Raw genomic sequence first — 25,371 nt, 5'->3', positions numbered from 1 at the left:
TTCAGCAGTCTGTTATGAATTTTTCTTAAAATACATTCATTAAAAATAACCACACATATTGTGGACTAAGCAAAGTTGTTCACATTTTCAAAAATAAAAACTTTGGGCTGTGTTCAATTGAAATGAACGCCTTTAATATACTTTTTTGGTGCTTAAATTTTATTTCCTGAGAATTAAGCTAATTAAGTGTTTTTGTACATTGATGTAGTTTCTGCTCTTGGAGAAGACATCCTGCAGACCTATTGCGACACCTAGCGTTTCAAAACATGTGTGCTAGTTAATGAAGTGGAGGGGAAACTAAGGAAATTTAATGTGTCATTTGGGAATAAGGACGGTATATGAAAACAAACTTTTCGCATTAGTTAGTTAGTTAAACAATCCCGATAAATGTAATTGTCTTCAATAAATAATTCACCCAAAAATCAACTTTTTTCATATCCTCATGTGTATGCTTCTTTTTCCACACAGGGGCAGCTGACAGTAAACATGTCTCTAAAGGTTTCAAAATAAATAAAAGCATAAACCTATAAACCACACAATAATTCACATGACTATTTTCAAACTTTGTTTTAAGAGAGCACATGTCTACAGTATGTAGTCTTTGTATCTAAAGATGTGCTAGATGTGTTGTGGATGTCTTGATGTTTCATTATCGCTTTCTCACATTCAGTGTGATATTTGTCTATTCTTAATTAATGTGATAAAAACGGTATGGGGCGATCTGAGGCACACCATCTGTCCTTTTCCTTGTTATTAAAATCATTTAAATAGGCTACTTCTTTTCTTTCCTCACAAATCCAGTATGTAACCATAGCACTTTCATATTAGATATGTTAACATGACTCAGCTGTGATAAAATTGCTAACCTGGACAAAGTTATATTTAATTACCGCTGTAAAGTTCTGTAAACTATAGCTGTGCTCATACTGATGACTGATTACTACATGTTGTTACAGTAGGCTACTATGATAGTATACATTTTTATATTTTTTTAAAGGCCCAATTACATTGAATATTGAATTCAGTTTGTTACTTTTTGCTTTGGGCAGTATGAACAAACAGACATTTTTTTATTTTGGTTTGTGAAAGGTTAAGTCAAAAACACATAGTTTTGTCCAGTGTCCAAGACCTACGTCAGCGAAGTTGTTCCATAACAAAGTATTCCTTTGAAGAGATTCAGATTTCGGATAACGTGATAGAAAGTTCAGAAGTCATAATGGTTTGCCAACTGCTGCAAGACGAAACTTGAGGTTTAGACAAGAGGTGAGAAAACTATGCCTAAGCAATTTTATCCAGTGGTCAAAATCTCAACCATCTTTCCATCATACTGACTGAGTGTTATGATTTTGGTCATATTTAAATTTCGATTTAGATTAGTAAAATTATTATGTTCAAAATAGTTGTTTTGGTATAACTTTTTACTGTTCCACACAGCTTTAAATCAGCCTCTTGAAGTAATGTGATAAGAACATAATATTGCTATGAAGAAGTATGTGGATGTGGCATTGGAGATTTCATTGTAGAGGCTTAAAGCAAAGGCACTGCCCGAGTCCAATGAGACTGTGGTTATTAAAAACAATTGAAAACAACATGTGACCCAGTTCTCAATAATTCCTAAACATAGTAATTTTTAATAAAATCAAATAGAAAAAGTAAATGGAAAACTCATCGGATGTGATACTTGGGCTGGTAGTGTTAACGTCATGATCCAGGCACACAAACGTAACTTGACACTAATGGGGGATGGTGTGTGTGTACTACACGTTTATTATTTATCCAGCAGCGCTCTCTGTGAACTCAAGTTTACTCCCCTGAGCTCCTCCTGAGCACCTACACGCTTGTAACAAGACAGAAGGGCCAGTCGTGCTGTTAGTTTTTCCACCGCGAGGAAAAAGTAGACGCGATCAGAGCGCTCTGGGAAGTGAAGATTCTTGTGTTTGGTGCTGGAGATGTATCCGCATCTGTCTCACATTTGATCTTATCAAACGAAAGAAGTGTCAAGGACCCGGTTACTTATGTTAACAGACAGTGGACATCATGCTCGCACGGACATCGGCATGTGCTGAGTAACAGTGAGCCAAACGGCACGAGCGGATTATGAAAAGAGAAATAACGGCATTCACGGACGGTTACTGTAGTAACGTTAGGCCTCTGCGCTAAACTTACCCTCACTGGCCGATATCGCTCATCCGCTAAGAGAAATGGGTCTGATTTTCGCCAAATTATGGAGTTTCTTTTGTAATCAAGGTAAGATGTGTTTTCCTGGCTGTGCTGGAGTGAATGTTTTTGACTGTTGTCCGCTTTTGGTTAATATCCAGTATCCAGTGAGCTAATGGTAATGCTAGTGTGCGTTTAAAGCCATCGCAACCACAATAAGACACTGTGCGCACGGGAGATGATCTATGGTTGAAGGTAACATTAATAGATTAACACACAGGTTGAGATGTTGTAAGCGTCTTTAAAATACACGTTTAAGTATTACTAAAGAGCAGACTATTTGCTTTAAGTCACCATTTGACTAGTAACACTAGGGTTAGCGCTGACATAAAAGATAACAGTGTTGATCAAATCTCTCTCATGGTGATTGTATCAGATGGTGATGTCATGATACTTTGATATTTACTGTAGAACGGAGTTATTACAACGTGTTGTTGATGTGGTTGGTTTATATACTGTGCATTTATGAATGAGATGGTACAACTAGTATATGTACCAAAACTTATGGGAAAAAATATATTGCAATGTACTCTGGTTTTTTCCGTTTTATCCGTTATTTTCCTCACTTAATTTTCTAAATTTTTTCTATATTTTAAAACAAGCTTTATTTTTTGTAAAGCTTCTTTGCAACAAAACAAAACTTTTGACATTTTAAGTTCCACATATGTCTGCTGTGCTTTTGAATTCTTGTGATTGACGTTTTTTTCATCATTATTATTATTATTAGTCACCCTTTTATGTTTGTCACTGGGGTTTGTAAACATATAACCAATAAAAAGTATTAAAAGTGCTTTTTAAACACAGTATTTAATTATTTTAAAAGTGAAGTGATTTTTCCTTCTAAGGTTTCCAAAGGACAGAAAGGATATGTATGTCTTCCCTACTACTGTGACAGATGTGCCTCTTGCAGTAGGTCCAGAGGGACCAGGGTTTAGATGTCAGCCCTAATTTGACAATAAAAGGAACTGAATTGAATTGAAAATTGCTTTTGTGCTGAGAAACAGACGCTACGACCACCTGGCAAACAAGTGTCGTGAGGAAACTGCTTTCCTCTTCCATTGTTTGCCTGTCTCGGTGGTCAGTTTAGCCTGAACAGAGAGTTTTGAACCACCATCTCTCTGACTGTGTTTCAAAGTTTTGCTTTGCTTCTGACTGCAATACAACCTGAGTGCACATTTTAATTATTTATAAAGAAAGTTTGGCATTGACAAAGTGTTCTACGACCTGAAAGGAATTTCCTGTCTAATTGAAAGTTTTTACATTTCTGAAGAGTTGTAGAGCTGCCTATCCCATGACAAAACATTTTTTACTAAATCCAGATTGCAGTAACGTTGGACAGATGTTCCTTTAACACTGGGATGGAGGTTGTTGATATTGCGTGCCGCTCCCTGTTTTGTTTTTTGAACAAAAATAAACTGCTTTAAGGTTGTAAAGTTGCCATGAATGAAACCTCCTCAAGTAATTTGCATGAATAAAAGGTTGCATTTGTGTATTGTTGTTGACGTATGATTGTCTTGGATAAGATGAATTGGCCAGTCCTCTGGGCTAGATGTCGGCTCTGGCTCTCAAGGGAAAGAGGGATAGCTCTTTGGCCTATTTATTTAAACCTAGAAGGATTTCTGTCTCTTGGATTTGTAATCTCATTCCCGTCCCAATTACTGTTCCCGGCACTACAACCGATTCTCTTTACTGTTGTAAGGAATTCAGATTCGGACCTTCGAATGTAAACTTCGAGAATCCCTGGAGTATATTATTGTACATTGTTGATGTACTTGTACAGTTGTTTTCATTCTCACAATCAGTAATACTATAATTTTTTGTTTTTGTTTTTGTAGAACACAAGGTGATTATTGTGGGACTAGACAATGCTGGGAAGACCACTATACTTTATCAATTGTGAGTAATGACTTGTGTTACAGTTCATTCGCATTTTTTTAATGCAAAGTGACAGTTTTACGTGATCAGGGCCTGTGTTGTTGTTGCAGTTTGATGAATGAGGTGGTGCACACGTCACCTACAATTGGCAGTAATGTAGAGGAAATTGTGGTTAAGAAAACACACTTCCTGATGTGGGATATTGGTGGTCAGGATAGTCTCCGCTCTTCCTGGAACACCTACTACTCCAACACAGAGGTAATGTGCTTCAAATAATACACTACACTGTAGAGTTAGTATAGTTGTGTTTTAGTTTTATTGTAGTTTTATGAATATTGAAATGAGTATTTTATGTTTTAGTTTTAGTTTTAATTTTTAGGTATTTTGTTATGTGCTTTTGTCATTTCATTTTTTAATTTGTTGTTTATTGTATTGCTCTATAAATTACATTTAAACCAATTAAATTAATTTTTATTTCAGTTTTAGTTGACTTTTATTCATTTTAGTGCCTCAACTTCAAGGTCCAGTGTATGAAATTTAGCGGCATCTAGCAGAGAGGTTGTGAATTGCAACCAATGGTTCACTCCACCCCCCCTCCCTTTCGAAGCACTACGATGGCAGACCAGGACAAAGATGTCGTCACGTTTTCGCAAGAACGTATTTATGAAACGCACTCTGTAGAGCAGTTTGTCCGTTTAGGGCTACTGTAGAAACTAGTGTTATTTTCGTTAACAATAATAATGACTATATAAAATATTCGTCAATGACTATTTTCCTAGGACGAGACGATGACGAGTAAGGCCATTAAACGACAACTAAGACTATATCAGCACGCAATATCGTTGACGAAAAATGATGAGACTAAAATGTAGTTATAAAATAAAAACTTACCCAAAAACTCTTTTTAGTCTTTGTCAAACAAATAGAAGATAAATATGACAGATTTTGTGCGAGCCTCTGATGTACGAGCGTTCATGCGTGTGGTCATCAGATAACAGGAGTTCAGATCCCCCAAACAGGGATGAATGGTTAAAAAAAAGTTTTCTGCCAGTTGTTGACTTAATTTTTGCAATCTGGCAACCATACGCCTTCACTGTGGAAGCGCCGTTGAGGATCTCAAGTCAATAAACAAGAGTTTAGCGATCTGCAGCCGCTCTGTGTTCTCTCATGAGCAGCTCGAGCCGCGTTGATCTCCACTACATTGTTTGTTTGCGATTGTGGTTGCTGAATAAAGACATCCCACCTCGTGAAAACCGTGAGTCCGCTCGCGACTACGTTCCGAGGGTTCTCCTTCACGGTCAGTCGCTTTGTTTCCGAGGAATTGTCAATATTCTTGCGGGCATCAGGAAGACGCTAGTAATTTGCATGAGAACTTAAGGGAGAGGTTGGATGTCTATGATAGGCCTATGCACTTATCAAACCTCTGTGGAAATACTTAGATGAAGCTAGATGAAGTTGAATAAACTATGCACATGATTTGACATTCTATTGATTTGTGTTTATTGGTAAAAGAGATACTTGAAAAAACTAATTTCTCAAATGACAACAATCACTGTGATTATAATTTTTAGCAAAATAACATTTTTTCATCATTTTAACCATTATACAGCATGACGAAAATGTGACTAAGTTTGTATTGACTAAAATGAAACGAAAATGCATAGACATTTAGTCGACTAAACTGGACTAAACAAAAACAGGACAAGGATGACTAAATTAGATAAAAACTAAAAAGTATGGCCTTTCTCAATTCCAAGAATGCAAAGAACGGACTTGTGTTCTCGTGGAGAACGGTCTTGCGAGGCAGCCTCGGAAGAACGAACTTTGATGGACGCGCCGCAGTGACTTCTGGGACTTCAAGCGGGTTCCGTACGCGCGCAAGGCTGCATTCGATGCATCCTTGATATCGAGAACACTTCCGGGTACTTTCACTCATTCTCCGTTCTTGAGTATTGGAACTGGACTTTGACAGTTTTTGATGACGTAGAGCGAGAACACGAGGACACAAGATTGCTGAAGAACGCATATTGAGAAACAGCCTATATTTGTTGTGGGACTAAAACTAAGACTAAAATAAAAAATAGCTGACAAAATTAACTAGGGCTGAAACGATTCCTCGAGTAACTTGAGTAATCCGAATTCAAAAAATCATTCCTCGAAGCCTCGTTTAATCCATTTAACTACAGTACACACGGAGCACTGCATTTCCCCACGGACCATTATTACTGACGCACAGCCCGCTAAACTCTGTTCATGTTACAGGGCCCTCAAGTCTCCCACATTCACCGCGAGACACGCGTTTTAGTCTGTTCACACGCTCACGCGTATTTCTCATGCTGATACATAAGTGATAGCTTATTGAAATGGTGAACTGCTATTTTACTTAGTTTTAGTCTATTTTGCGAGTGAAACTTGTTTTCCGGCTGCATTGAGTCCATAAAACTAGATTCGGACTAGTGGATGCCGAATCCTGTTATTTACACATGCCATCTTGCTGTTCTGCGTGTCTGCGTGAATGATCTGCACAGTTTAACGTGCTACACGCGTGATGCTCATGAATTTGTCTGCGTCTGCGCTTTATGAGGACATGAACACATGAACTTCGTCTCCAGAGTTGCTCTGAGAGTTAATTTCAGAACATTTTACTGAGTGAAGCTAACACACTAAAAAATAAGCGTCTTCCGACGACCTGACAAAATAAAAGTCCGGTTAACTCAGTATTTTTATGTGGACAAATATATTACTATTTAATAGTAAAAAAAGAAACTTAAACTAAATGCACCATGCATAAGCTGAAGTTAGTTTTTTACCTTTGAAATGATTCTTTCTATTTTTATTAATGTTTCATATTTATACATTTGTATTAGGCCTATATTGCATTTTGAATGTAATATGGCAATGGAATGTACTAAATGGGTTTAGTTTTCACAGATATTAATGTATGCAATTTCAGCAATAAATGTTAATTTTTCTAAAAAGGAAACAAATTAGTTGTTCATTTTCAGAGACCTGTCTTATTTTCTCTTGTATATTTAGAGTTGCTCTTTAATAAAGAAAAAGTACTTATTATCCGAATACCCGATTAATCGATGGAAAATCAGTAGAATACTCGATTACTAAAATAATCGATAGCTGCAGCCCTAAAATTAACACTAGTAGGAACAACATGGCGAATTCCATGCAAGGGGACCCGCGGTGTGTAAGTCGCTTTGGATAAAAGCATCTGCTAAATGACTTAATGTAAATGTAAATAGCTCATTCTACACCTCTGAAGACATAGTTACGTATATTAGATTGAATATTTGTCAATAGATCCTCCAAAAAATTACACACTGGACCTTTACTTAGACAAATGTCAATTTTTTTATTTTAGGCAGAAGTTTTATTTCAAACAAAAAAGAAATGGTTTGAATAGTTCTAGTTTAGGTAAACTATAATTACCATGGTAAGCTGTTTAAGCATGAAGTACTCCAAAATAGTGATGCTAATAAAGAAGGCGATAAGTACAAAGTTTCCTTTTTTATGTCTGACTTGGGGAATTGAGAGATTCTGTTAGTAATTGTACAAGGCATTTGTGATTGGAAATGGTTTCAATTGACAGGAACTATGATGAAGATTTTGCCACATGTGTTAGTCACTGTCTCCATATAGTCAGAGAATGAATTTCCTTTGAAAGTCCTCTATAGCTATAACCTATAGATTATTTTAGTAGCTAGCAATTCATGCACGAGTAATAAAAACTGTAGATACTGTAACAGGGTGAGCAACAGCTGTGTGTTCACTCTGCTGTACACAATGCTTTAGACAACAGTTGTGCACATGAGTAATTCCACTGGACCTTAGCAGCTGGTGTCTGATTCACAGTTCAAAGTTCAGGGTTACACAAAGAGGCTCGGTTGAATGGCAGGACCCCTGCCTTTCATTCAGAAAGTGTTCGTATGAGATTTGTGATGGGGCCCTGCTGTTGTCCTCCATTCAGAAGCAGAGGGATGTGCTCAGCACGCTTCTTTTAGAAACTATACATACACGATTTCTGCCAAGGACATCACATAATAAATGGCTCAGTGGCCTTTCCAAACATAGAAACCGTCTGTGAAAGTGCAGTAGGATACTGTCTGACATCTGCTAATGTTTTGTGCCCCTGTAGTTTATCATACTGGTTGTGGACAGTACTGACAGAGAGAGACTAGCCATTTCAAAAGAAGAGCTCTACAGAATGCTCGCTCACGAGGTAAACCTTTAACCTTTATTTACACCAAACCCACACAGCGCTGAGCACTAGGAAGCATAAATAAAAAAAGTCTCATTCTCTCATTTTTCTTTTAGGACCTGCGCAAGGCCGCCGTGTTGATCTTTGCTAATAAACAAGACATGAAGGGATGTATGTCCGCAGCAGAGATTTCCAAATACCTGACCCTCAGCTCCATCAAAGATCATCCGTGGCACATTCAGTCCTGCTGTGCGCTTACTGGAGAAGGGTAAGATCTTGGGGCCAGACACGGGGGATAATTCTAAAGTTTTGCCTAACCTGTTATTGTTGCTTCTTTTACCAAATAAAAATCATGAAATGTATATAATCATATAATGAAAACAGTGTTTGGGACAACAAACAGTCATTTGTTTTTGTGCCGTTTCAGGTTGTGTCAGGGTTTAGAGTGGATGACCTCAAGGGCTGGACTCAGATAGCCACCAGTTCTTCGTGTTGGATTGATTGACCATTGGTGGCATCACAAACTCATCCCATTGGCTGCTTATGTTTTTCTTTTAAATCTCTTGATCAGAATTGACTCTTTGCAGCTGGACTCTCTGGACACCTACCTCAGCTGGGATTTATCAGTTCTGTTTTGACGACCTTGTTGATCAATACTATGTCAGGAGTGACGTGATTTCGTAATGGTGGGAAAGAGAGAAGAAAGTCTGAAGTATTTCTGCTTGATAAGAGAGACACTGCGGGGCTGGTGTGTGATTGCGAGGAGGGATTTTTGGGGGGAGTTTTTAACACTCACTGGATGGTTATATTAAGTTAATCATGTTGTATGTTAATTCTTCAAATCTATGGGGTAGAAATAATTTGAATGGGTATGTTCTCTAAACGGTTGATTCCTTGTCTATTTATTTTAGATGAGGAGAACGTGGGTCATTCATGCCATTGGTACCCAGCAACACCACTACATATCATGGAAGCAACAAAGCTGTCAGATCACCATGTACATGTACATGTATTACCTCATTCATTCTGTACACTAGAGGGTGCTGTTGCTATTTGGAACATGGCTTTTGCATCTTCAAATGTCATTTATGTAAGATGCAATTTAAAAAGGGTGCATGTCATTGTTAGATGTGAAGTGTTCATTGCTGTAACATAAGGAAATATGGCTTTTTGTCTGTCATGAATTTATGGTGTTTTTATTTTTTTATAAAATGGCCCAGTCTGGAGGACGTATTTTGTCTGTTACAAAAGCATTTGCTATGAATGTCCGACAAACGCTGTTACTCTCTGCTGTTTAAGAAAGAGCCCATCACTGCAGATAAACTAGCATGTTTTTGACACCGTGTGTTTTTACATTTTAAATAACCTTTCTCCTTGCTGGAGGGTGGTTATATTATTATTGTCACTTCATGAGGAAATAATGTTGAAGAGTAACTCAGTGAGGAAGCTACCAGTATTATAGTTTTATAAACATATTGTTTCCCCCTAGACTCATGGTGCAAATAATTCACTATGAATGATCTGGGTGATGTGATGTCTTCATAGGTCAACCAAGTTGTAACAGTTGTGTGTGCTCATGAGAATGTTTGTTGCTATATAAACAAATGGCATTTTATTAATACTTTTACAAGTCCTGGACATTTTAAATCGTTGGTTTTGTATAATCTTTGCTGTTACAATATGAGTGCTTGAGCACTTGTGTAGATATAATTTACATGATGTGTTTGCCAATTCTGGTTCATCAAAACTGTCCTGTGTGTTTTGATTGATTTTTTTGCAATGCACTGTGCTTGGTTAAGGGGAACTTACAAGACCTGGATGCAGTGACTACAAATTGGTGCTATTGGTTGCATTATTATTATGATGTAAGATCAGTCGTATTGCTTGCTGTGCTTTCTCCCTTTCTCTCTTATTTGCAATGGGGATTCTTTTGTGGGTCTTTGATGCACTGCCTTTCTATTGCTATTCTACTTTTATATATATCTTAATTATATATATCTTATAATATATCTTAATTCTCTCACAGAGGCTTCTCAGATTGGAAAAGGGAATTAGATGAAACGGCACTGAAATGGATTACGGCTTCGGTGACCTTTAGCATTAAAGACCAGTTTTGGCCAGATTTATATAAACCATGATCTCAGATCAAGTTTGTCTTTGCTTTTTGATTATGCACAATTGCATACTTAATTCATTTTACGATACTATATTAAATGGTGTTCATTTTGACAAAACTATTCTAAAGTAATAATGAGGCTTATCCAGCAGGATGGCAATGACACGTTGCAGCATGACATGTTTGTTCAGAGAAATGCAATTTTCACTTTCAATACTGAAGTTCAAAGTGAACGCATTCAGTTATGAGATGTGCCATTTCTAAAGGAGCAGTAATATCTGTAGCAACTTTCCTAATTCTTATAGTTTTATAATAAAAGCTTTTATTTTGAAATCTGAACAATCTTGTAATATTTGTTTTAGTGTTGGTTTTAAGAGTCTCAAATGTTGTTTCTATTAAGGACACGTGTGTTGGTTCAAGGTATATCTAAAGTCAGCCCCCTTCCTCCCATTGTCAGTCACATTATTTGAAGGGCCACTCTTTTCCCCAAAATATTCTAGAGCTTGGCACAAATAGAAAGATTTGTATTCATTCTAAAAATAACTAACACATATTTATTTTTTATTAATAATTAAATAATTTTAGTTAATAGTTGAAAAATTTCACTCGCCCTCTTGTCATTTCAAACCTTTATGACTTTCTTTCTTCCGAACACAAAAGAATATATTTTGAAGAACGTTGGTAAATGAACAGACCCCGTTCACTTCTATTGTATGGACACAAAACCAATGCAAGTGAATGGGGTTCAGTTAACATTTTTCAAAATATGTTCTTTTGTGTTCTGAGGAAGAAATAAAGTCATAGAGGTTTGAAATGACAAAAGGGTGAGTAAATGATTTTTATTTTAGGGAGACCTATCACTTTAAGGCCCCATTGGAAATTTGTTGACGCCCCCTAGTGGAAACCATGCCTCAGGTTGAGAAGCAATCATCCAATTCTATTCAAGTTTAAGTTCCTAATAATATACTACATTTATATTTTAAAATGTACTGTCTTTCAGGAGGCTTATTTGGATATCCTAAAATTAAGTTATTGGATGAAAAATGTGAGTTATGCAGCTAGCAAAAGATAATCCCAAGAGCGCTGAAGTGTGAAATATGTTCACACGAGTTAGACCTGATGTGTCTGTATTCATCTCCTCATCTGTGTCTCTAGCCCCCTTCTGCTTAAATTTACATCATTAACAAAACAACAAATGAGACACTGATTACACCCAATCTTAGTCATCTGAACAATAAAAGACATGACTGAGATATGTAGTGTACTGTCTATAACATGTACTATATGCTTTAATTCTGATTTTTGGGAGTTTTTTGGTTTGGGAGTCCCTAGAAGTGCTGTCTTCAATATCATAATCAGCAGAGGATTCATGGGGACTATTCATCAATGCCACACCAATCTGGTATGTGTAATAAACAACTGGTAAACTTGACAATAGTTTATAAATGTTTTTGCTGATTTATTTTGTCAGTACACAGTTGCGTTTAGGTACTATTAGATTGCATTTGCATTTTTAGCCACTAGGGGCTGACATTGTTCCATGTGTCAGTGCAGCACAAGACATGCAAATCTATGGAATATTTATCACACGTTCTGTAATAACCTGCGTTATAAATGCTTGCTGGTGTTTGTTTGGCAGTCATATATAACCCTATCCATTCTCTTTTAAACTTTTTATAATTAATATATTGATAATGTAATTGAAATTTAGACATTTATCAGGAGAGGGTCATAATGAAGTTTCCATGGTATCCCATACTGTTAACATCCTGCAGTCTTGCCTGTGGGCAGGGTGCAGTTCTGTGTTAAATGGCATGATTTTGCCCACAAAGAGACAGCGGTGAAGGACAGAGAAATCTGAAGATGAAAGGACATATCAAGGACTAGTACTGCAAGTACTGCAAATTTGAAAAGAATGTATTTTTACTTTACAAAAATGTTAATTTACTTTTTTCTGGTTCCCCAAGCTGCCTGACTATTACCGTTTTTTGTAGTGTGACCCTGTCTATGAAATCATAAAGTATTCATATCCAAAAACAGGTAATGTGTGTTTATTGAAATAAACGATATGATGATTATATGATTTAGTCCTCAAATTCTATTTTTAGTTTGAATTTAATGATTTTGAATGCTGAAATTTTAATTTTCATTGACACGGTTTTATTGTTTGAACGAAAAACATTGGTCTTGTTCAATATTAAAAATTGGAATGTGTATAAAGCATGTTAAAAAAAGGTTTATAAGCGCAAGAAAAGACTAGCCCGTTTTCACAAACAGGGTCACAAATGTAAAATTATGTAAAGTTTTAGTTTTCTTGGGTTAAAACAATTGTAATGTTTTTTTCCTTAAAAATGTTTAAAAAAGAAACAAAAATGCATTTGTTTTTTGTTTTTAGTCTTACTATAACTAAACATACTTATCATTTAATTTTTTATTTATTTTACTGTGCCCTCGAAAACATTTTACAGATCATAAAATTGCTGTTATCACCTGTGAATAACTATTAAATTACGATGTGAGGACTTCATGGGGTTGTGGTGGCAATATGCAATTTAAATAGGAAAGAGAGTGACCTTGGCTGTGTTGATCACCTCATGATTTGATGAGGGAACATATGGTACCCCTGCTTCAAGCACTAAGGTGAAAAGAGTGATAAACAGGTCAAACATATCAGGTTGGGCTGCAAGCAACAAGAGTAATACAGGAAACCCGAAACTGATGTCTTATATAAACATCAGCTGTTCTGTTATGCTTTTCTTAGTGCAAAGAGGGTGTAGATCTAAAAACTTTCAACTGAGAACGCGGTGAGAAAAATTGAGGCCTGGAAAAGATTCAAGCAATGCGGGGAAGTGAGGACCTGAATTCGTCAAAATAATAAGTGTGACAAATTTTGTTTTGCAAGCAGGAAAAAAGAAAATATGGCTTTTGAATCTGTGCTGGATGAAATGGGTTGATGGCCTGCTGGCTCATAAATAAAGAGGACCAGTTAATAGTTTTTCTCTAATAGGCCATATAAACCATTAATTTAGCATTCGATTTCGTTCCTTCATGTTGATTGGTCAGTATTCATGATTTACATTCATGATAAATCCCCGCTATGACCTTTCTAACCATTATTATATTAATGTCAATCATATTAATATTATTCATATTCATATTTTTGTTGCGTTCTGTTACTGCTTACATGTCGATAACTATATCTTAACGTGAGGAGCTTCCAAAATGTTTGTTAATACTTAAAATCTTATTAAGCACAAATCGATATGCTTTACACACTGGTCTTACTTCTCTTATGCCGTCTCTCTTTGGGACTGACATAATAATGAGTGTACATTAACTGAGAGCACAGTCACGCAAATCTCCCCACACTAACCCAACTGATCAATAAACCCAACTAATCACAGTGACATCCAAGATGACAAGAGGATTATTGGGATTTTCACCATTTTTTAATTTCCATTGATGCTGCCATTACTCCACAATTGTCTATTTAGCTTGGCAGCTTCGGAAATGTTGTGGGATGTGAAAGTGCATTAGTAATGCTGTGGTGCTGATGAAACAGAATGCTTAATGAAAAAAGGTTTTGCTCCAATAAGATTAGGCAAATAATTCAATTAAATCTCTGTACTTTAAAAAGTACGAACTTATAATATTTACAAAATGATTTGCCTGCATCTTGCATAGTAAGTTATAACAATGAAAAATGGTGCCTTTAGTGATGGTGATCTACATATTGTTGTTAATTTATGTAGCCTATACATCGATTATTTAAATACTGCATTAATTTTTGTCTTATAGAGTTTGTGATATATTTTAATATGAAGAAAAACTCACTTTTCTTGGCCTCTGTATTCATGTTCTTTTGTGCTTGAAGGTTGTTATAATGCAACACAGCTTCTCTACTAACAAACCATGCAAATTATATTGTATTTTATTTATTGATTCATGAAAAATGAAATGAAAGTTGAATGAACATTTGTAAAGCCGGTATAGGACAGAGGGTTGAACTAATGATGCCTAAAGCAATATTGATTCATTCACCACCTTATTTTTCATATGATCCAATGTTATTATGTAATGACAAATATCTATTAATATTTATTAACATTTCTTACCTAAATATGTATGCAAGCTTAAACACTTCGGTTCTTATTGCAGATAATATTGACATGCTCACCAGTCTTAAGATGACACATCACATTTTACTGTCGTTTATCTCTATTTATTTCACAGTCATTTTATCTCTAGCCAAGAAGATAAAAAGCACATATATGTATTGGGTAACAGTCATAAAAGCCATTTGGACTATGGATGATCTGAGCTGATGGCTTTCCTTCCCTATGGTCCGTAGTACAAGTAAAAATAATACATCGGCACTTATTGGATTTTAAGGATTTATGTTTTCTGGATTTTGTGTCGTGAGTGTGTCCGCCTGTGGTTTTACTTATGGTTATATCTGAACTGAATGTTGGAGAGCTCAATGAGGGGGTGTTTGTGGGCCTCATTTCTGGTGTGTGTCCTGGGCGATGTCTCATCTACGCCATGTCTGACCGAGGAGTTTGCTTGTGTCAGAGGTGGTTGTGTATCTGAAGAGCATGTGTGTGATTTTAAAGTAGACTGTGAAGATGGCAGTGATGAGACAAACTGTAAGTACGACAACAAACTAAACAAACATGTTTTTCTTCTGCTTTCTCTGTCTACACAGGCCAACAAAGTTAATGGCCCTCTGGTTGCTCCATTTGTTTACTAAAAGCTTTTAAATGCTAACAGAGGCTGTATTGTGTAAATAGTAAGATTTATAGCATTAAATGGAAGAATACTCATGAACTGGGTTTGGTGACCATGACATACAGTAGTGCTAATACAATATATTGATAACATACTGAATATATTCTAAAAGTTACTAAAACTTGCTATATTTCTCCTTGAATTTACACACAAATTACATTATTTCTGAAATGTGACCAGTTTATAAAAACCCAGTTTAAGTTCTTTTTTGTGATTTACTGTTTTCAACATAAAACCATCCTGCATAATGTAAAGACCATCCTGTGAAAATATGACTTTGATATCTTTAATATAGAATGAGTACAGCCATGTCAAAGACTGAAATCATAATGAAATCAATGGTTAATATCAAACTTTGATGCTTGTTTTCTCAGACTAAGATTTTGACACTTTAGCCTGGATTTCACAGACTGGGTCACATATTTAAACGTTGCCTATATTTCACATTCAGCATCTTTTGCATTTGCTACTTCGAATCAATATGACCACAGTATTTCCGTCAAGTAGTTGTTAAATGTTCTGTGATGATTTCACAATATCATTTTACAGTGATATGGTGATGAATACCTCTCTCTTAATCATTGGTGTCTTTGTAATGCATTTTAATTGCCTTTATAGTAGATTTTAAATTAAACGTAGATAATTACTGTAATGTAGAGTAGCAAGTTTCCCTTCCATATATAGGTTCCCAGTATGTGAGGTGTGACTTCCAGGAAGGTTTTTGTAGTTTTCAAGTTCAAGATCAACATGTTTGGACAAGAGGCTCAGGTCTGACCCGGCCCAGCACAGAACTAGACCTAAGAGAAAATGTTACTGGTAAGAAGAAACTTTATTTACTTTATCTATTATTTATTAACCTTTTTCTTGTCTTCTTGAGACACTTCCTGTTTATTTTATTTTCTCAGGTCACTATCTTTATATACGATCTGAAAATGGAGACGGCATTACTGCTGAAATACACAGTCCTTACTTTCAACCTTCACAGTCCTGCTGGGTATTGTTAAAAACATGCTCAGACCTCCTTTGTTACTGAGTAGTTTTCATTATTCATGCATTTTACAAACCATCCTCCATGTGTATCTGGTCATTCTTCAGCATTTTACAGTCAGCTTGCACGTAAAATAAACATTTCTTTAATAATAATTTTTTTGAAATAATTGTGCATATTATTGACAATTATTCAGTTTTCTGTCTGTGTGTAAATAGAAAAAGCGTCTAGAAAGAGTTGGAAAGACAAATCTAGTTGTATAGTTAGTAAAATAAGAACATATGTCACACCGAAGTATATTGTGTAATAAAAGATTTCACAAAGCAACACAATGTTTTATTGACAAGAGAGATTGATAACTAGTGCAGGGTTTTTATAATTGTCGTATTTAGTTAGTAACTTGTTGATAAGTGCTTAGCTCGAGGGCTCCATGGTCCTTGTATTGGTCATTCAGCAAACAAGCTCTCGGTTATGGATGTAGAGCGGAGCAATTATCCACTAAGCCAAAACAACACATATATATCGACAGCAAAGAATTACACATTAGTTGTCAGAACCATAGCACGTTGGTGATGTATGTAAGCACCATATGTGGTTCTTCAGATGACACATTGACAAAGCCCTCTGAAGAACTTCTAGGCACTCTTTTAAAGGACCTTAAATATTCCCTTTATTTACTTAAGGAACTTCAGTTTACATTTCAAGTAGCCTTAAGTCTGACAAAGGGTGAAAAGTTTTAAATATAACAATCTTGAAATACATATAACAGCCTGAGGTCTTGGTTCACAAAATATTTTTGTGATATTCTGTTCACTCTCAGTATTATTCAACTTTTCTCCTGAACAGCTTACCTTCGACCGTCATATCGGGCTGCTGATGGGGGCTTTGAAGGTTCTGATCAAATCAAAATTTTTGGCAGAGCCACAGGAGGTTTGGTCTCTGTCCACCCCAAATCCAGATCCACACATTCGTCCCTGGATGCAATCGGTGGTGATGTTAAACAGCAGAGAGGAGTTTAAGGTAAGTGTATCTGTCCTAAATGACTGGTTTTCTGTGCCTGGGGAACGTGGATTTGCAGCTTCTTTTTAAATGTATAGTTATAGAAAACGTATTCATGTAAATGTAATGGGTATGTACAGGTGTTGATTAGAGGACTGATATTCAACAGCAGTGATCCATATGAAGTTATCGCCATGGATGACCTGTCCTTCAGCAAAGGCTGTGTGGCAGTTGGTGGTAAGTAAACACTTACACACAATGACAAACACCAAGCTAAGCAAAACCAAAGAGTAAAACATGGTTTCAACATTAGGGATTTCTTTTGAAATGAATGGATACCGTACTGTCTATCTCTTTTGTGAAATGAAGAGACACAGGGTGCCTAGAGAGACAATGATGATAGGCAGAAAAATCCCACAGCAACTTTACAGTTCACCCCAAAATAGAAGTGTGAGTGACATCAGTTACATTTTCCGTTTCAAACATATATAAGTACCATGGTCCATGACAAAGCCATGGTCAGGTTTCATAATCCTCTCAGCATTTTATAGATTTTAATTTCATTTTGGACACAAAAATACAGCTTTTCTGTAAATCAGTATTTTACACAAAATAATCACAATACACCCCACAAGACAAGATTAAAGTTTTATATTCCAAAGCATCTAAAAAGCAAGGTTTATGTGGAGTTTGGTTGTAAAAGTCTGAGTTACAATACCTCATTGTTGTGATTTATTTCAGCAGTACACTGGACAGCCAGATTTTTTACGATAATGTTGAAATCACATTTACAAGTTACACTTACGCATTTGGCAGACGCTTTTAACTAAAGCGACTTACTTTTCCATGATACATTTGTATTTAAGTATGTGCGATCTCTGGGATTGAACCCATGACCTTGGCGTTGCTAGCGCCATGCTCATGCCTGACCTACAGGAAAGCTAACATATTACGCTTAAGGGCATCAGTTATACTTAAGGGCATCAGTGGTGATAATGGTGATCTCAGTAGCTCTCTGGTTTATGGGGTCCACAGTAACTTAACCTTTTACTTACAATTTACTTACCTCAGTAGCTCTCTGGTTTATGGGGATTTATGGGGTCCACAGTAACTTTTTAACCCTTTACTTACCTTGACCTGCTACACTATGTTGGCTTTAATTCCAGAGAATGAAATCAAGGCACCTCTTCCAATTCACTGCGCATCTTCTCAGTTTCACTGTGGTGCAAATGAATGTGTGGATGGGGTGAAAGTGTGTGACTTTACTTCAGACTGTCCCAATGGAGAGGATGAGTCCAACTGTTGTGAGTAGTTAAAACAACAAGCTAAAAAAATTCTTTAGAATATACATTTTAATACAGTTTTAGAAACAGTTGATCACTTTCATAATTCATTAATACTGTAATTCTACTTGATTAAAAACTATATCCAAATCTGGCACTTAAATTTTTTTGGTTTTGCAATAAGCCTCTGACAAATTCTAGAGCATGTGTAACAATACAACCTCAAAAACTTTAAGTATACTCAATTTTTTTAACCAAGTTTATTCAGTATTTTATAATGGAGTCAAATTATTTAAACTTGACCTTCAGTATCACAGTGTGATTTCGAGTCTGATTCGTGTAGCTGGTATGAGCTTGCACAGGGTGATGGATTTGAATGGGTAAGAGGTTCAGCAAATGGAGACTCTGAAGATTATCAAGATCAAACACCTCCACGGGATCATTCCACTAATACAAGTGCAGGTGAGCACAGAACAAACTGCACACAGAATGTGAAAATTAAGTAGTACATCAGCAAAATAATCTGTGAAAGACCGAGTTTGAATGGGTAATACAACTGAATCCTGAAAATATATAGTTCTCAGATTATGTTTTTTATTTTCCTTTCTCTCCTCAAGGTCACTTCATGTTTATCTTTAAAAACAGCAGCAGTTTTTCCCAGCAAGCTTTGCTGCACAGTCCTACATTCCAACAATCAGGTTCAGATTGCATTTTGTCCTTCTGGTAAGAAATAGGACAGTTCAAGAATCAGCCTGAAGGTGCAGATTTCTAAGATAGTGAAATAAAGAAAGAATTATTGACAACCTGAATCATCGAATCCTTATAAAAACATTAACTTAATACACACTGTTGTACATTTGACATTACATTGATTGTTTTGCTTCCAGGCACTATAATTCTGGTCAGTCTGTTGGTGCTGCTGAAATGCACCTGGTAATCGATGGCTTAGACAGCACTACTACACTTTGGCAAACACTATATAACCAAGGCAACCAGTGGCACCCAGTAATTGTGCAGATTGGCAGGCAGACCAGACCTTTCCAACTTTCCGTCACAAAACTGAGTCTGGGAGTGTATGAAGGAGTTTCTGCAATAGATGACATTATGTTTCATAACTGCTCATTGCCAGAGGCTATGGAGACATGTCCATCTCCCGGTCAGTTTCATTGCAGCCGGAGTAAAGCGTGTGTGAACTATTTTCAGATCTGTGACCTGATCGATGACTGTGGAGATGGAACGGATGAAGAAAACTGCTGTCAGTATGAAATAGGTTTTATGTAAATAAAAACTTTTTAGGTAAATGGTTAATGTTTTAGCTTATATGTGACCTTGGACAACAAAACCAGTCTTATGGGTCAATTTTTCAAAATTGAGATTTGTACATCATCTGAAATCTGAATAATTAAGCTTTCTATTGATGTATGAGTTGTTAAGGACATATGGCGGAGATACAGACGTTTATAACTCTGGAATCTGAGGGTGCAAAAAATCGAAACATTGAGAAAATCGCCTTTAAAGTTGTTCATCAGAGGCGCTGAAGCAGGCCATCCACTCACAAAAATAACGTTTTATATATGGTAGGACATTTACAAAATATCTTCATGGAACATGATCTTTACTTAATATCCTAATGATTTTTGGCATTAAAGAAAAATCGATAATTTTGTCCCATACAATGTATTTTGGGCTTTTACTAAAAATGTTCCCGTGCTACTTAAGACTGGTTTTGGGATCCAGGGTCACATATGCGCTGACATTAGCATTTTGTTTACAATAATCTTTTCTCTCAGCATCAGAGTTAATGTGTGACTTTGAAGAAGGCCTGTGCAGCTGGACTCAAGATGATGCGGACGACATTTTTGATTGGAGCCGAATCCAAGGACCTACTCCCACTTTCAACACGGGCCCATGGAAAGACCACACTCGGGCCAATGTGGATGGACACTTCCTTTACATCGAATCATCAGAACCACAAAAGTTCAAAGATACTGCCGCTCTTATCAGTCGACCTTTCCTCCCAACTCCTCGCAGAGGTCCTGATCCTAAGCCACCCTGCATTTTCAGATTGCACTATCACATGTTCGGAATGCATGTGTTTCGGTTGGCTGTGTACATACGCACCCGTAACAGTGGGCGAGGCAACTTGTTGTGGTTTTACTTCGGTGACCAAGGCAACTACTGGCACAGACAGATATTGCATATTAATAGTGCTCACCACTTTCAGGTGGGTTATTGATGTGAATTATGGATGCTGGATCATAAATGGATAATGTTGTGAATGTTCCCTTGCAGTTGACTGACTAAAGTTTCCATGTTTAAATGCAACTCTGGCAAACTAATTTGTTATTGTATTGCTCACTAAAGTATCTCTGATCATTCATGAACTAATACATTATAATGAGCACAGCAGAAAGGCTAAGCAGAAAGCCTAAAGCATTTGTGAGGTACAATATCTGTAATATTAAACTTTTTGCTGCTACAGATTATAGTGGAGGGAACCGTTGGTGATGACTTCAGAGGAGATATTGCTATAGATGACCTTTCTTTTCTTGGATGTGAACCATATGAAGGTAAAATAAAATTATTAGCAGATGGTTTGTAAACAGGTGATTAGTAAAAAAATATGTGTATTCTTTAAAGCTTAAATAGTTTAAAAGCTTTTCTATAGCTCAGTGGTATAGCATGGCACAAGTAATGCCAAGGCCAAGGGTTCAGATCCCAGGGTATGACCCCAGGGGCGGACTGGCCATCTGGTGTTCCGGGATTTTTCGTGGTGGGCCGCTAATGTTAGGGGCCGGAACGGACACTTGGGCAGCTCAGACGGACGTATTATAAATGCGAATGCATGCAACGCGAATGCAGAAGACACGTATGCATGCCACCCACCCTCCGGTCGACAGACTTAACCATGCATCCCCCCTCCGACCATGCGCACACCCCCACCCCACCAAATCCCATCCCCCCCGTCGACAAATATGGTGGAGGGCCGATGTGGGCCAAAAATGTCAGGGCCGATTTTTCTTCCTAGCACTGTATGACCCTGAATGCATCCTACATCCTTTTAGATTGAAGTGCCTTCCATATGCATAAATGTAAATGCATACATTTGCACATTTCATGATGTTCACAAGCTATTGCACTTTGTAGGTAAATTGCCTTCAGAGGAGCCCAGCACCACTGCCCCTGTCCCCACCATGTCGGTAACACCCCCTCATAGCTGTCCCCCTGGCCAGTTTGTGTGCAAAGCTACAAGAGAGTGTGTGAGCCTCAGTCAAGTGTGCGACTTTACTCCTGACTGCTCCGACAGCTCTGATGAAGAACATTGTGGTACTCATTTTCCATCCATCCATCTATATAATTCATCTGTCCACCCATTTGTCCATTCATCTATTGCTGTTTTCTATTTTCTCAGTGAAGGAGTATTGTGATTTTGAAGGTGATGCTCTATGTGGATGGTATTTAAGTCATCAAGTCACTCCCTTTCGCTGGCAGAAAGGACAAGGGAAAAGTATTCTCTACGGAGAAGACTACCACAGACCTGCTAATGACCATACTTTGTAAATCACCATATGCAGACATTTGCTGAAATGTGTTTGTGAAGTGCATGGTCAGATTTCCATAGCGTAGGTGTTTGTTGCTATTTGTTTACACATCTGTATATTTTGCAGTGGTTCTCCAGAGGGTTGGTATCTATTTGCAGACAGCTCTAATGGAGGATACGGTCACACTACAGATCTTTTGACTCCTCCTATCACAAAAACAGGACCTCAGTGCACTTTAGTGTTCTGGTATTACATGAGCGGCTTCACTGTTGGAACGTTACAGGTGCATTGATTTAGAAATTATTGTTTGGTTCTGTTGCTGCAATGGCAACACATTTCTACAACATAAAAACAATTGTTTTTGTCAGTTTTTGAGAATTTGACAAAAGTGTGTTGAGTGTCAATAGTCTGTTACCTAAAGTAACCTCAAAGTATCAGCATCACCCTAAACATATACTGTATGTGCAGGTCTTTATCAAATCATTTGCTGTCAAACATGAAGTTTGGTCCCAAAGTGGTAATGAAGGCAACAGCTGGAGGCGGGGTGAGGTCTTCATTGGAATCCGTCGTAACATCCAGGTGATGGAAAAATAAATTATGCCTTTTCATTTGTGCTGTAATTCAATTGTGCCTTAACAACATACAAATAGAAATGAGTACTTGCAAGCATGTTTCAAAATGATGCACAAGCAACAAAAAAGAGATCTTAGGACTTTGGCTGCGTCTCAATCAGCTCCCTAGCTCCCGAGCATGTGAATCAGTATATTGTGTACACGGGTTTGGGCACTGGTAGGGACCCTGGCTCACTTCACATTGGGACACCATTCACTTATTTTCCTGTGACGTGACTGCGGGAGCACGTTGTAATACTTCACAGCTTGTAATTATCAACAACAGGCAAAACCGGCATCTCTCTGGCTTTATTTTTTTTAATAATTGTTGGAATACATATGAACACATATTTTGTTACATATCTGTTCACAAATTTGATCTAATATTAAATTCAACTGTTAAATAGATTGTGTTCCCTGCCTGTCTAGCAATGTGTGTATATAGCCTACATAGTTTGTCTTTTCAAAAGTTATGTACGTTCCATTAAGTTTATTAAGTTTTTTATTTAAGGTTAAACAGACTCAAAAAATGTCACGTGATTTGTAAGGGAACATAGTGAGCATCGATGCTCCCTGACTTGTGTGTTGCATTGTGGGAATTTTTAGGGAATCAGTGCACTGGAAGGATTTAGCAAATGAGACAACCCTTAAAATGCAGACTCCCTGCAGTGCCCTGACTACTGAACAAGGGATCTGATTGAGACAGATTTTTTTTGTGCATAAACACTTTGTGTTTATGCACACGTATTCCTGAAATGTGATCCACAGATAAATGTTAACTGTTTGAGTGATGTTTGAACTGTTGATACTTGATCACAAATGTCACGACCTTTTCTCAGTCAATCCTTTGCATCATTAATATTTATCAACATAGACACATAAACACACATGCTTGTAAATGCATGTCTATATTGTGCGATACCTTTACTCATTAGTGGTAAGTACCCCTCCCTCGTTGTCTGTGAGAGCTTATCGTCCTATAACCTTTTGAATATGAAGCCTAAAAGTTTCAAAGCACAAAATAGTTTGTAAGCATTTGCATTTTTGTTTACAAATGTATTGTTAGGTGGTTCTGTGTGCCAAGCGTGGTATCAGCTACATGGGCGATGTTGTTATTGATGATGTGGCTTTTGTGGACTGTGCCCCCCCATTGAGAAGTGATCTTCCTTGTGATAAGAATGAATTCATCTGTGCCAACGGTCACTGTATTTCTGAGGATAACTTGTGTGACTTTATTGATCATTGTGGAGATGGATCTGATGAGAATCACTACATATGCAGTAAGTACAAATCTATCAAATCTAAAACTTTGTAGTTTAGTCATCATTTAAGTAGTTATGTTGTATTGTGTATGCAATAACTTTACATCTCTATTGACCAAGTTCAATGGTTTACAGTAAAATGGTTTACAGTATATGTATGTTTACAGTATATGTGTGTTTTTCCAGAGGGATTCAGTGGTCGCTGCAATTTCGAGTTTGACCTTTGCTCTTGGAGACAGAGGCAAGATGATGATTTTGATTGGTTGATAAAGGCAGGAAATAGGCCGCTCACTCCTCGGAGCAGACCATCTACTGATCACACTCTACGCAACCCATCAGGCCATTATTTATATCTAGAAGGGTCCTTCCCTCAGACAACTGGACATATTGCTCAAATCATAGGACCCCTTTTCAGTCGCTACAGCAAAGACTGTAAGGTGAGCGCTCACTGCTGTTTGCATTTGCCTTTTTCATTCTGGTCCACAAGCAGTTTCTACTTTCATTACATTAGGAGCTATTGTAATAGATTTGAAGAGTTTCAGTATTCCCTAAAGATTTCTGAATATTGGTTCAGAACTTTACAGTTGGTAGTATCCAATTTTTAAACAAGAGATGTTTAAAGATTTTGAAGGCTTTATTTAAACAATCCCAATGAGAGGCTCAGGAAAAAGAGTCTTTTTCTATGCTATAGTGTCACGTTGGAAGGGTTCAGATAGACGAGCACACCACGGAATTCCGGGGAAGAGTGTTTAATGAGATACAACAGAAGTGAACAGACTTAATCCCACAGATAATCCAATCATGTATCAAAAACAGGTAATTCCAAAAACAAGCAAGTATTCCACAGATGACTGGTACCGACAAGAAGTAAACAACAATACTCGAAAAAGGAAAAAGAATGAGGGGAAATTTAAATAGTCCAAACAAATGACGTGCAGGTGCGGGGTAATCAAAGATGGCGGGAAGTGCAAAGGATTCTGGGAAATGGATTTTGTGATCTAAAGTCTGGTGAAAGTGAACGGGTGAAGCGATGAGGGAGCACTGATGCAGGGGGCGTGGTCGGCGGAGGAGCTGAGGTTGTTACAGTGCCCCCCTCCACGGTCCGCTCCAGCGGACCCTACAGGGCGACGAGGTCGGCCTCGGGGGCGAGGGGCAGGACATTCAGGATGGCCAGCGTGGAAATCTCGAAGGAGAGCGGGGTACAGAACGTCATCCCGTGGGATCCAGGACTGCTCCTTGGGCCCATACCCCTCCCGATCCACGATATACTCGAGTCAGCCGCCTCGTCTTCGGGAGTTGAGGATAGATTCTACCCTGTAGACTTGCTAAGAGATGTCTGGGGGGGTGGAGGAGGGGTCAGGTCCGCCGCTACACCAGGCTCTGAGGAGGAACAGACACAGGATTAGTGAAGCGCTTAAGCAGTGAAACGTGGAAGGAAGGTGAGATTCAATAATGAGCAGGGAGTTTGAGCCGGTACGTG

General features: G+C 37.5%; 2 protein-coding genes across 3 annotated transcripts in view; both read left to right on the top strand.

Annotated features, from left to right (window-relative positions):
- Positions 1-1,744: 1,744 nt before the first annotated feature.
- arl8 (ADP-ribosylation factor-like 8) lies at positions 1,745-10,867 on the top strand. Of its 2 annotated transcripts, XR_008963676.1 has the most exons (7): positions 1,745-2,247; positions 4,053-4,113; positions 4,203-4,350; positions 8,240-8,323; positions 8,419-8,570; positions 8,730-9,050; positions 9,214-10,867. XR_008963676.1 is itself a non-coding variant. In XM_057344088.1 (6 exons), exons 1-6 carry the CDS (start codon positions 2,202-2,204, stop codon positions 8,776-8,778), a joined length of 540 nt encoding a protein of 179 aa, XP_057200071.1. In that variant the 5' UTR covers positions 1,745-2,201; the 3' UTR covers positions 8,779-10,862. The 2 variants fall into 2 exon arrangements, 1 of the variants encoding a protein (XP_057200071.1); XM_057344088.1 differs by having other exon boundaries at positions 8,730-10,862.
- A 4,031-nt stretch (positions 10,868-14,898) lies between these two features.
- The window catches only part of malrd1 (MAM and LDL receptor class A domain containing 1), a 42,396-nt gene continuing 31,923 nt past the window's right edge, over positions 14,899-25,371 (top strand). The window contains exons 1-17 of the mRNA XM_057335714.1: positions 14,899-15,064; positions 15,891-16,022; positions 16,112-16,200; positions 17,041-17,214; positions 17,334-17,430; positions 18,360-18,497; positions 18,786-18,938; positions 19,094-19,199; positions 19,364-19,731; positions 20,267-20,700; positions 20,959-21,046; positions 21,624-21,803; positions 21,889-22,033; positions 22,145-22,301; positions 22,487-22,597; positions 23,696-23,909; positions 24,078-24,328. Coding sequence (XP_057191697.1) covers positions 14,899-15,064; positions 15,891-16,022; positions 16,112-16,200; positions 17,041-17,214; positions 17,334-17,430; positions 18,360-18,497; positions 18,786-18,938; positions 19,094-19,199; positions 19,364-19,731; positions 20,267-20,700; positions 20,959-21,046; positions 21,624-21,803; positions 21,889-22,033; positions 22,145-22,301; positions 22,487-22,597; positions 23,696-23,909; positions 24,078-24,328 — 3,003 coding nt within the window. The remainder of the gene's footprint in view (positions 15,065-15,890; positions 16,023-16,111; positions 16,201-17,040; positions 17,215-17,333; positions 17,431-18,359; positions 18,498-18,785; positions 18,939-19,093; positions 19,200-19,363; positions 19,732-20,266; positions 20,701-20,958; positions 21,047-21,623; positions 21,804-21,888; positions 22,034-22,144; positions 22,302-22,486; positions 22,598-23,695; positions 23,910-24,077; positions 24,329-25,371) is intronic.

This window comes from Triplophysa rosa, linkage group LG1, assembly GCF_024868665.1.
Source record: "Triplophysa rosa linkage group LG1, Trosa_1v2, whole genome shotgun sequence".
NCBI lineage: Eukaryota > Metazoa > Chordata > Actinopteri > Cypriniformes > Nemacheilidae > Triplophysa > Triplophysa rosa.
This window is presented reverse-complemented; position numbering and strand designations above follow the sequence as displayed.

Bases quoted from the DNA above. Each gene is read 5' to 3' on its own strand.
- arl8 (XM_057344088.1), top strand. From the start codon at position 2,202: ATGGGTCTGATTTTCGCCAAATTATGGAGTTTCTTTTGTAATCAAG. The intron at 4,351-8,239 runs GTAATGTGCTTC...GTGCCCCTGTAG, and splicing joins CCTACTACTCCAACACAGAG to TTTATCATACTGGTTGTGGA. The intron at 8,324-8,418 runs GTAAACCTTTAA...TTTTTCTTTTAG, and splicing joins ACAGAATGCTCGCTCACGAG to GACCTGCGCAAGGCCGCCGT.